Source organism: Cenococcum geophilum (genome assembly GCF_001692895.1).
Source record: "Cenococcum geophilum 1.58 unplaced genomic scaffold K441scaffold_7, whole genome shotgun sequence".
In the NCBI taxonomy this organism is placed as follows: domain Eukaryota; kingdom Fungi; phylum Ascomycota; class Dothideomycetes; order Gloniales; family Gloniaceae; genus Cenococcum; species Cenococcum geophilum.
In genome coordinates, this window is record NW_027137565.1 from 2,935,943 (window position 1) to 2,948,645 (window position 12,703).

Below are 12,703 nucleotides of genomic sequence, written 5' to 3' on the forward strand. Positions count from 1 at the left end.
TTTTAATAAAGAGAATAGGTAAGGTAAAAGGGGCTTAGCTAAGCTTAATAAAGCCCTTATTTAGGTTGTTAATAAAATACTACTTTATAGCCTATAATTTAGTAATAGACTATTTATAAAGGGGGTGTCACAGTGCTGTAATAAAGTAGACTAAATAACTACGTTGTGGTATAAAGAGGGGAAGAAGGTAGAAAGGGAGTATTATATATAAATAGTAGGGCCGGCCGCCAAGTCGCTAGTAGTAGGCTAGCTAACAGTAGGGAATAGTACGAGATAGTATGAAACAGTATGCGTTAGGTCAGTGCCATAACAGTACTCCTCTCCCCTAGACGGTTTAGTCCCTAAACCAAATAGATAACTTAAAAATAGGCAGTGTACGGGGTTACCTATTTTCTACCGCAAAGATATTAGTTCCGCTCACCGCCCTTAACTAAGCTAATAGCGATTTTCTATACTGGGCATAGAAAATCCTAATTAGTAAGTTTAGTGAGTAAGGTTAGTAGAACTCCACACCGCTACCTAAATTAGTCCGTGTGGCGTTTCTTAGCGAGAATTTAGCTAATTAGATAACTTTAACCGCCGGTTAAAGTTCTATAACATCTTAACCACCACAAATTTTAATGCGGTGGTCGGCCGCAACCTTAGCGTAACTTTTCCTTATCTCGTGCCTAGTCTAGGGGTCTTAGCTTCTTAGGGTATTACTTATAGAAGCGCTATACAGCTTATTCGCAACCCTTTAGGTCTTCCTCTAGCTACTAGGTTATATCCTTATAATATTTCCATTTAATCTTATAAGTTAGGCCCTAGGGGTCTTTGTTATATATATTAAGGATTTTCTTAAACTCCCATTTGTCTTCTATGTTACCATTATTATCTCTCTTTACTACTCGTCCTTATATATTACGGCGCTTTATAGTATTAATATTTGCTTAGCTAGGGATCTCTTTAGCAGCCTAGAGGCGGACCTTAGATATATAAAAGGATTTATTTACTTAGATATAGTCCGGGAGGTCTACTATAACTACCCCTTAGTATACTACGAGTACGGGGTACAGGCCGTCCTATTTGTCGTCCTATTTCTTCTTAGGTCTATTTATCTTTATATTTTCTAAGCTAACTATAACTATATCACCTTTATAGAATAACGCGCTCTCATCCCTATAGGTATTAGTATTATCTTTATAGCGTTGCTATAAAATCTAGGCTAGGGCCTTAAGCTATATTAATATCCGCTTAAAGTGGTTGGCTATAAAGTCTGCATAGAAGAACTCCTTCTTTGCTTGTGCTAATAGTGTTAGTAGGTAGGGGCCAGCAGGCTTAATTCTAAGGTAAGGGTTAAAGCTATAGTTTATAAAAAACGGGGAGATGCCTATACTCTTATTGACTTAGTTATTTATAGTAAACTCGGCGAGCGGTAGGTAGTTAACTTAGTTATCCTATATAAAGCTAATAAAAGCATAAAGGTATTTATTTACGGTGGCGTTAATAATTTTAGTTTAGCCGTCTGTTTTTAGGTGTTAGGCTAAGCTTAGTCGCAAGGTTGTCTTAAGGCGTTTACTTAGTTATCACTAGAAGTCGCTAACAAATTGTGTGCTATAATTAGAGATAATTATACTTAGTGCACTATAGAGCTTATATACGTTATTAATAAAGCTATTAACTAACTCCTCTATTAAGAGTCCTATTACTAAAACGAGGTATTATATTTTAGTTAGGCGGTCTATAATAATAAGGATATGTTTATATACCTTGCCGTGGCGTTAGCATACTAGTAGTGTTATGATATAGTTAATTAAGATATTGGTTTACGGGCGGGTAGGTAATTTTAGTAACTTTAGGAAACCGGGCGGGGTAGAATAGGGGGTCTTAATGCGAAAGTATAGGGTATAGTCTTTAATAAAGGTAGCCGTGAACTAGGAGATTCCTAGCTACTAGTATATTCGGTTTAAGAGGTTAAAAGTCTTAACCTAGCTAAGGTAATTAGCAGAGCCGCTACTATAAGAGCGATAGGTAACTTCTAGGTAGAGGTCTAGGGCGTTAGGGACGAAGAGACGTTGGCGGAAGTAGATCTGTTTGTTAACGATACTACATTCTAACTTATTATAACGGAGTAATTTCCTAATTTTCTTTGGCTAACGGCGAGCTTTCCAATTACGTAGGGCTGCTACTATATCTCTTGCGAGTTTATTCTCCTAGTATTTTAGTTAGATTAACTCGTCTAGTAACTTTTCGGCTATTTTAGGGTCTAGAGCGGCTATAAACTCCGCGTCGTTAGAGTTACGGGACTTATATAGTAATTCTTCTAAGATTATAGGGTTAACTTTCTAGGGCGGTATAACGACTTAGGCTTAGTGGCGGAGGCGTTTATTATTAGTGTCCTTAGGCCTTATTCCTAGTAGCCGGCTTAAGGTATTAGGGAGCGTGGCTTTACTACTGGGTCTATATATAATTATAAAGTTAAACTATAAAAGGAACTCTGCCCACTAGACTTAGCGCTAGTTTAGCTACTTAGTAGTTATAAACGTCTATAGGTTTTTATAGTCAGTAATAATTTTAAACGGCTCCTTAGTCCCTTATAGCTTAGGACGCTATTTCTTTAAAGCCTTAATAATAGCTAGGAGTTCTTTATTATAGATCTTATAGTTATATTCTAGCGCGGAGTGCTTTATAAAGAAGAATGCAACCAGTTTTAATTTTCTATTATCGTTATACTGGGAAAGGACTCTGCTGGAAGCCTAATTTAATACGTCTATCTCTACTACTATTTTCTTTATATAGTTATAGTATACTAGTACTAGTGCTAAAGTAAAGGCTCCCTTAAGGGCCTTAAACGATTTGGCTTGTTTTAGTCCCTATAGCTATCCGATATCCTTCTTTAGAAGTTTTATTATAGGTGTAGTAATAATAGAGTAGCCTTAGATAAATTATTAGTAGAAGTTCGCGAAGCCAAGAAATTATTATAGTTCTTTAATTAATGTCGGGTCCTTCTATTCCTATAAGGCCTATATCTTCTTAGGGTCCATAGTTATATTATTAGTCGAGATAATTAAGCTAAGGTATTTTGTTTTAGTAGAGTAGAACTTAAACTTATTAATATTAATTTAAAGTCTAGCATTACCGAGTCTTTAGATGACTTTATTTATATACTTAGTATGCTTAGTATATGTTTTAGAAAAGATAAGGACATTATTAAGGTAGGCAGTGCAGTAGTCATTAAGGGCGTTGTGTAGAATATAGTTAATATAGTTTTAGAATATAACGGGTGCGTTATAGAGGCCGAATGGTATAACTAGTATTTTATAGAGTCCAAACCAGGTAATAAATGCTATAAGCTACTTATAGCCCTCTATAATCCAGATCCGGTTAAACGCAGTAATTATATTAAGTTTAGTAAAGTATTTAGCGCTATAAAGTACGTCAAGTGTCTCGCGGATTAGTGGTAGTGGGTATTAATTCTTAATAGTAACTATGTTTAGGCCTTAGTAGTTATAGTAGATTTATATACCGCCACCAGGCTTAGTAACGAGGAGGAGTGGTACAGCAGCTAGTAAGGTCGATTTACGGATAAAACCCTTATTTAGCATCTTATTAATCCACTTCTTTATACACCTAAGTTTAGCAGGTAAGAGTGGTCTATTTTTATAGTACGGGGCCTAGTTTCTAGGGGTGATCTTAATTTTATAGTCCTATAGTTAGTAAGGGGGCAGCTTATCTACGTTTTTAGGGAGGAAGTGCTTAATATATTTACTAAACTCCTTTAGTAGACGTTATAGAATGTCTTTACGGGTTAATCCTGGTTTGCCTTTTAGGAATTTTTTAATATTAGTGTTAACTATCTTCCAACGTAAAAGCTCGGGTTTAGTTTTTAGATTTGTCTTAAGGAAGTTATAGAAATAGGGGGGGAGCGCTTTATAGGCTTCCTTTATTATATAGTTGCCTTCTACTAGCCAGCAGAAAGACCTTTTTAATAGGTTTAGTACTTCTATTAGGCCTATAGGCAGCTCTTTAAGTAGCTGTCGGTGCTTATCTTATTTAACTAGTTCTATTAGCTCCGCTATATAAATCCTTATTACCTTTACATCTTTTTATTTATAGAACTAGGTAAAATTAATAGCACGGGTGCATTTAATATCGTCTAGGTTAGGGCATATCTAGCTCTCCGGTGCTACGGCTAGGCTAGTATAGCTTAGTCAGCCTAGGGGGGCGGAAATAAGGCGGTAGCCCTATACGGTACGCGCGGGAGATAGGTATGAGGTTAGGCGTTACAGTAGCGCGGTTTCTATTATTTAGGTCTTAGTAGTTCCATAGCTAGTCCTTACTATAACGCGAGCTATAGTATACGTATATAGTATATGGCTTAGTTTTAGGTATTAGGCTAGGCGGCTAGGGTTTAAATAGTGCCTAGGTTAGGGTTAGTTTCTTAGTAGTAGCGGCATAAAGTAGACCTTCTTCCTTAGTCTTAGTAGGGCTGGCTAGCCCGTTATTTTAGTCTTAAGTGCTAGGTTAGTCCAGTCTTCCACTATTTTGTTTCTTTACAGCTATATAGGCTCCCCTTTATTAGGAATATCTTCTACTGTTAGGGCTTTATATATAGTCTTAGGCACTAGGCTTAGTAGTGCTAAGTATCTATATAGGGCGTCCCTGCTAACGTCGGCTATCCCCTATAGGAGGTAGTACCTAAAGTAGTAGTCTAAGTTAAAGCGGATCTTAAGTTTCCTAAAGCTAGGATAAGGCTCGTGCTTTTAAAGCTAGGGTATACCTAGGATAATTAGGGTAGCGGGCAAGAGTTTAGTAATAAAAAAGAGCATAGCTTTAGTATAGAGGCCAATTAATATTTAGGCGGTAAAGTAGTCTATAATAAGCAAAGTTAGAATGCTATCTGCGAGGCGTAGTGGCCTAGGTGCCAGCAGCTTCTTAATTATAACGTTATACTTTCTTATAATAGACTCTGCGTCGGTAAATGCTATTATAGTACTACCAGAGTCCACTAGGCTTACTGTATTAATATAAATTTAGGGGTATAAGTTATATAATAAGGAGAGTTGGGTTTAAATAAGGATTAATTTCTTATTATTATTTGCTAATCTAAGATTAAGTAGCAGTTTACTAATAGAAAGGACTAATTAATCTAGTAATAGGGACCTAATCTTCTCGTCTTCCTCCTTATATAGTTTAGACCCTTAGGCGCGACTTAGTCTAAGGGTTTGCCTTTTAACGACTAGGGTATAAGGCTATCTTAGCGGGGCGGTCTAGTATCCGTCTAGCTGGCGGTGTTTATCTCTATTTCAGTTAGGGTATAGGAAGATAATACCTTGCCGACGACATGGCCGTATTTATATTCGCTAGCGCGAAGTCGCTAATACTAGGTATTGTTAACGGGTTAGGCTCCTATATAAGGTATAGTTTAGAGTAACTAAGCTATAGGGTTAAAGGGGGGAGGTTGTCCGCCGCGGCTATAATAGGCTCCGCGGTTACCGCGTCTATAATAAACTTTACGGTCGCCGCGTCCGCGGTTATTTGTTTACATTATTTAACGGGGTAGTATTAGGACTAGGTTTGCTATTTTAGCGAGGTTATAGGTATCCTTTTAGTAGCCGGGCAGGCCATAGGTAAGGCACAGTCTATTATTAACGCGGCGCTTACGCTCCGTGTCTAAGATTCTATTAAGGTCTATAGATTCTCTAGTTATTACTAGGGTTGGGGTTAATATAGGGGCAGGGGCTTAGGTAGGTAGGCAGTAGTTAGCGTTTTTCTTAAGGTTGGCTTAGTGTGTATAGTTCGTAAGGTTTTTAGCAAATATATTTATCTGCTTGCTCTAACCTATATAGTCGCTGTTATTAATTTTATAGGCTAGTTTAAGTACTAGCTCTTCCATCTTTAGAGAGATAAACTTTTAGAGTAGGTTTACCTTCTATTTATCTGTCTTTTTAGCGCAAACTATTAGCTTATTAAGCTCTCCCTTCTAAGACTAGTAATTACGCTCGCCTTAGGGGAAATGGTTAAGCTTATTCTTTATAACCTAGGTTATATTAAGGACCTTATAGTAGGCAGTAAGGTCTTTAAGTATATCTTCCTTAGTAGGCCATTTCTACGTAAATATATTATTTAGGTTCTTATGTATAAGCTTTAGGCCCTACTTAATAAACTTATAGGCCTTATCCTCTAGTATGTTTAAGATGTAAAGGATCTAGGACTAAACTATATTAAAGTAGTCCTAGTCCCAGTTAAAGACTTCCTTAATCTTAATATGCTAGGTCTTAAAATTAGCTTATTATTCTAGCGGGGTACCTTTTTTGCTAAATATTAGCGGGTCTTTAGATCTCCGTTTTTTCTGCTAGGTTACTATTATTATTATAGGGGTTAATTATTTTAGAACGGTAATAGTCTTTATTTAGGAGTTAATAGTTCCTATCTAGGAAGTAATAAGGGCACTAAGGTTTTCGTTAGCTTTCTTATTAGCGGTATTTATATTATATATATACTATAGTCCTACTTTAATATTATTAAGGAACTCATTGGTATAGTTAATAAGGGTAAGGTAAGCTTTGCTAGGCTTAAAGGTCTTAGGGTATAGTAGGGAGCGGCGGATTATCTATGCGATATTAGGGTATATCTCTATAAATAGGTCTGCGAAAACGTCGCGGGGGTTTTAGGTTTCGGCCATTTTAGCGTCGTTGGTATTACCTATTTAGGCACTAGGTAAAAACTAAGGATTATTCTAGGACTGTACTAGGGACGTATCGGTTTTAGCAGAGGCGCGTATAGGTCGCGATTGCTCTAGGGCAAAGGTTAATTAGCTAGGGTATAGGGAATCAGTAATCGCAATAGGGCGCAAATTAAAGATACTATAAACTGTTATAGTGCTGTAATAAAGTAGACTAAATAACTACGTTGTAGTATAAAGAGGGGAAGAAGGTGGAAAGGGGGTATTGTATATAAATAGTAGGGCCGGCCGCCAAGTCGCTAGTAGTAGGCTAGCCAACAGTAGGGAACAGTACGAGACAGTATGAAACAGTATGCGTTAGGTCAGTGCCGTGACAGGGGGCTAAAGCTAAGGGTGCTTTCCTTACCCTACTCTATCTCGATCTTATAGTTATACAGTTAGTAAGGTAGAAGTATATTAGACGCTACTTTAGAGAATATATTCTTAAATTTCTGGTATTAATAGGGCAGCTTTTATTCTACTAGTTCCTTATCTATAAGCTCGCTTTTTTATCCACTAAGCTCGCTTCCCTTTTCCTTAATTATTTAATTAATTTCGTATAAGCTTGTTATAAAGGTGACGGTATTAGGCTAAACTAAGTTTTAGTAAAATTGTACGGCACTAATATAGTAGATATTAACTAGTAGGAGGTCCGCTGGTTTCTTTATAGCCGTTTTCTGGACCGTATTTTGCAGTCTAGGGTTTATAATCTTTCTTAGCTCCTATTTTATCTTCCGTAGGTTATCCCTCTAATCTATTAGTTTAGTATAACATTTAATATCCCTTACTATTTTTCGTGGCTGTATAAGGCCTAAGCTCTCTATAGGGGGCTTTTTTAGGTTACTACTAACTTCTTAGGTCTTTAATGCGGGTGGCGTAATAAAGGTAGTTTAGGGGCGACGTAGTATACGGATCCGTTGCGAATTAAGCTATATATCTTTCTTAAAGGCCTAGTCTCTACACATAGCATTAGCCTAGTAAATAGTATTAATCTAGGGCCATAGCCTAGAGGCTACATGCGTAGTATTATACGTAGTATAATATAACGGATATAAAAAAATAAAAAAATAAAAAAGTAGCCGTAGGAAACCTTACTAAGTAAAAAAAGGGGTAGTAGCTTATGCGAGGACTCCCTATTAAATATCGTAGGCACGTAATAAAAAAGATAGAGGCCGTAGCAGACGAGCCTAGTACCCTTATATTTAAAAGACTAAGGAAGGCCGTAAAGTCGAGAATAATAGCTATAGAGGGTGCGGAGTAGATAGATATACTTCTAAAAAGAGACGCCCTAAATGCCTAGCCTATATAGGAGCTATAATAGTAAAGGAATAAGCTTAATCGCTAAAGGGAGGCTGCGTTTGATTTATTGTCTTTAGAGCCATCTGTATAGTATAGATCTACTAGGTCCCACTCTAGGGATTCTTGTAGATTTTCTACTAGTCTTAGATGTTCTTGTGCAGCTTCTCCGTATGCATTTATAATACGAAGAGCTATGCTTTGTTTGGCTTAAACCCACGCCGGCGCTAGCAGGGAGGGCGGCAGCCCGCTCAGGTTACCCCCTTGTATCAATAATAGATTAAAGGGCAGCGTGGTTAGTTGCCCGACGTCTGGATCGTTAAGGTTTAAACGGCTAGATTGGCCTCTTAATCAGGGCTGTTTGATTGGCCTGATCAATAAGGCCCGATTGCAAACATCTACAGACGGCGGACAGGGCCGCATTGCTTAGTTTTAAGCCTTTTTAGGCATAGTTTAGGGGAATTTAGGGGGAAACAGTGAATGCATGGACTATTCACAGACCAAAAACAAAGCGAACGTGTCCATCCACCCCTCTTTTACGCGTATCCAGGGGTACTAAGAGCTCTATCAGTTGGATCCAGTCCGGATTAAGACGGATAACCTCATGGACTGACTGGATTAGGCAGCTAGAATTTGGGCGATCAATCGGGTGGCGGTGAGTCTACGGACTGGCCGCTTAATCGACCACGCTGTCAAAAGGCCTTATTTCAAAATCAGAGTCTTCATTCTTTTCTTATAATCGACTCCCGATTGACAACTTGTTCTTTGCCTGTACGTGTAAAAAGAAGTCTGTGTCCTCAGCCACTTTGTTCTACATTCGCAATTTATCACCTCTACCCTTGCCACCTGATACCTGTTTATCCTTTGCAGTAGAGTCGTGGTTATTTAGCAGATTCTCCTATAATTTGGTCGAGCACTGTAACTATTTCACGACATTCAACCGGTTCTCTCATCACGGTTGACTATGGCATCAGCTATAAATAGTTAGAAAACTACAGCCATATTTCCCTTTACTCAATGGCCTGACATGTTTACTAGATGTGCTCACACCAGTGGCCGATAAAGCATGCATCTGCCCCATCCGATATTGGTATGACTATATCGGAAATCTGGGCCCTTATCTCAAGCCTCCTCCGCTAAAGATAAATACGCATATGCAGTCAGGAACATTTCTTCGAATGAACGACGGACAGCCCCGGAATGACAATCATAAGTCCATTTTGCAAAGTGAAAATTCTATTAGCGTCTTCCCGCTAACGGCTGGTCTACCACTCGCGACGGGTTTGAAGACAATTCAGCAGACCAAGCACTGGAAGGCAGGCGTTGCGATGATAACCAAATTGCTTGAGCTGCTTGCCATAGACAACACAGCTGGGGAATCATTCAAGTCCAACGGACTATCTCTAGCAGGTCTTGCAAAGCGCGAGATGCCAATAGTCCAAGATACATGGGCAAGGTTCTTCATGTATCTTTGGCCTTATGCTGACGAGCAGCGAACGGTACTATTAGCGTCAACATTGTTTTACGTCTATATTAGTGACGGTAAGTAGGAGACTTCCATTGCCGCCACTGTGAGAGTTATATCTCAGCCAAATTTTCGAAGTAGACTAACCTGTTCTCACTCATAGATTGTTGGGAGATGCACGGTGGAGCAGATGTAAGCCCTAGTAGGAATTCCTGGGATATAGCTCTTTACTAAAGGATAATAGCTCGTGAAAATGCAGAACAACTTTATCCCGCGGATAGCTCGGAGCAAGGACCAACTCAACTCCAGTAATGAGTCTAAGTCGGCTTTACAATCCCTGATCGACTTCACAATCAAAGGATTTCACGATCAGGATAGCATTTCTGGCAATGGCGGGCAGGAAGTGATAGACCATATACTGGGCTTTTTGAGCCGCTCTGACCCCCCAAAAGAATTCAAGGACTTTGATGAGTTTATCGATTATCGTATTGAGGATGCCGCAGTGCCGTAAGAATCACCTACAGACTCTATGTCCGTTTTAATACTAATATAAAATTACAGATACGTTTTTGCAAGTGTGAAATTTTCTCTAGGTTCTAGCATTGACATCGCCAGCCCCAAACTGGAGAAATTTATACGCCTCGCTAGTAAACACGTGCCGGTAGCGAATGATCTGGGCTCCTGGAAGAAGGAAAAGCATCATTTTGATACCGGAAAAGTCATGCACCTTATCAATACTGTTGATATGATCAGACGAGTGATGTGTCTCTCGGACGAGGAGGCCGCAATAAGTCAGACATATGCCCTGCAGCTTCAAATCGAGTGCCAAATCGACACCGAAGTAGAGCGCTTGATGGCAACAGGGGCTTTAGACGAGGAGGAATGGCGGTTTGTTAACGGGATTCTTATAGCCCTCTCAGGCAATGTGCTCAGTAGTAGCGTCATGAGCCGATATGGAGGGGAGACAACCAGACTGTAAAAGGGGTGGAAGCAGTTGCGATGACTGGATAGTCGTTCTGAGAACACATTGCACATGTTCAACCTGTGGACGTTGTGACTGTTTGCTATGGGTCCGTCTAGGGGTTTCTTTGTCAACTTATTGTTTGTTCAGCTGGTCACTTGGTGTGGTGGGTGAATAGGACTTATAGGAATGCAAAGTTATTGATTTTCTTCAGATTAAAGTAAAGGAAATGCGTGAGACTTTGAGAAAAAAAGGAGTCCAGCCTAACAATTTGAGAGTGGCTCTCTTGGAGTCGGTGAAAGGCTTATTCTCTGAGCGATGGAACAGGTTATGAGTTTGCCAGAATGAGGAACTGGGGTTGTGAAGAATGTAAATGTCTATATAAAATAGTACCCCGAGAATAACCAAGGGGCGTTGAGCTAGTAGGTGAGTTAAGGTCTTCAGCTGAGTGTTGAAACCCGCGATATCAGAGTGCCCATTGTCGAGTACACCAAATACAAAGCATATGCATTTCTACATCAAGTAAGCTTGTACCCCCTTCACGTTGCTTCTCAAACTGCGTATCCGCCTGCCTACCCCGCTGTATGCTGTCTGTAGAACCCGTGTAGCTAGACGAACTCACTCCTCGATTTTGTGAGAGCAGCTGTAAGGCACCATCAGACATCTGACCTAGCTACTGTGATGCTCGAACCCAGCGGTAACCTCGTGGCCGAGATAGAATCTCCACGCGTAGCTACAATCACTTGCTAAGCGTCTTCGGCCGCGGAAACGTCTCCAAAGGAAATAGATCGAGCCTTGTCCGTTTGCTTAGATGAAAATTGTTCGACATTGCCCTGCTCCTCTTGTATTTGCCGGCGGTCGGCTGTATATTCGGCGGACATCCTCTATCCTAGGCAGGATTTTCTTCGAAGGCTGCGGTCGATATCTTGGAGGTGATCTTCGAGGCTGGTGGTCATATTAGAGAAAGACTCTTTGTATTCCTGCGAGACACTCCAGAGACTAGCTATCGACCTAAATCGAATCTCCTTACTACCATCGTACTACTATCTATCGACCTAGATCGTATTTACGTACAATGGCTCAGTTGTCTCTTAACTTATGACTAAGTACTGTCTTTCTTGATTTCGTATGTCTTTTCGAATGTCTTATTACCTGTTTCTATTAAATATTACCAACTAAATAACGACGTCGTCGTTATTCTATTTGCTACCTATCTAGTGTATATAGTAAGGCTCTAGAGCCTCTTGTAATAAGATAGAGTTCTTATTCCTAACTGTCCATTTAATAGTTATAAGCCCGGGCCGTCCACTGCATTATCTTTAATTTAAAGCCTTTATTTCTATTAATTTCTATTATTGTCTTAATTATAGATACCTATAATAATCTCTGAACAAGAGACTAAGCCTGTTATTATATTATCCGTTATCCTAGCAAGCCTAAATAATTAGAACGAATGGATTAAGGTTATTAAGTTAAAAGCTAATAACAATCGTCTCTAGGATATATCGACCTATTAATGCCTAAGACTGATTTACTAAATCTTAAAGAACTTATTTAAGCCTTACTAAAGGATATTAATAGCCGGAGGACAAAGCTTTTAAAGCTAGATAAGAATAAAAAGGAGAAACTTTATATACTTTAATTAGACTATAGGGATAATATAAAGATATATAGAAAATAAATGTTAGCTTTTAATATATTGCGCAGTTAAATCTAAAGCTCTATCTTACGTATTTACCTTATTTATATATACTACCTATAACGCCTTAATGTTACTAAAGTAGAGAATTTCTCTAACTAATAATACCTAAAAGCTTTAAGTCGCTATTTAGTATATAAAGCTTAAGAAAGCGCCTTAGAACTAAAACTTTAAAGTCTAGTTATAGGAGTAGGAGAAGGTATATACTAAGTATAAGGAACTAAATCTACCTAAGGTAGATAGTATTTGTTTAATAAAAGACTTTATATATATATAGTTAATTTAATTATATTAAGCTAGTTAGAATATTAGAAGAATTAGCTTAAAAGGCTTAAGTAGAAGAAGAAGATGCTTCTTAGCTTTTTTAAACTAGTTAAAATATACTAAAACCACCGTTATACGGAGCTTACTTAGAAAGGCAAATACCTATAAAGATTCTTTATGGTTACTTTTAAGAATAAGTTAAGTAAGTCGCTAAATTTAAAGCCTAGATTAAAGCCTAAATCGTTAGTAGATAAGTAGAAGAAGAAAAGGCGACTGCTGCTAAAGTGCTGTAAGGCATATTGCCTAGGTATATGG

The 12,703-nt window shown here is 38.6% G+C and overlaps 2 protein-coding genes across 2 annotated transcripts; both read left to right on the plus strand.

Moving 5' to 3' along the window:
• Positions 1–8,499: 8,499 nt before the first annotated feature.
• On the plus strand, positions 8,500–8,658 carry K441DRAFT_654523 (uncharacterized protein; the record flags this gene model as incomplete). Its single annotated transcript, XM_067647695.1, has 1 exon — positions 8,500–8,658. A coding segment is annotated over one exon (159 nt), but the record flags the coding sequence as incomplete, so codon positions are not given.
• A 91-nt stretch (positions 8,659–8,749) lies between these two features.
• Positions 8,750–10,606, plus strand: K441DRAFT_629429 (uncharacterized protein). Its single transcript, XM_067646231.1, has 5 exons — positions 8,750–8,982; positions 9,038–9,541; positions 9,628–9,656; positions 9,709–9,971; positions 10,026–10,606. Exons 1-5 carry the CDS (start codon positions 8,964–8,966, stop codon positions 10,441–10,443), a joined length of 1,233 nt encoding a protein of 410 aa, XP_067507889.1. The 5' UTR covers positions 8,750–8,963; the 3' UTR covers positions 10,444–10,606.
• Positions 10,607–12,703: the final 2,097 nt, after the last annotated feature.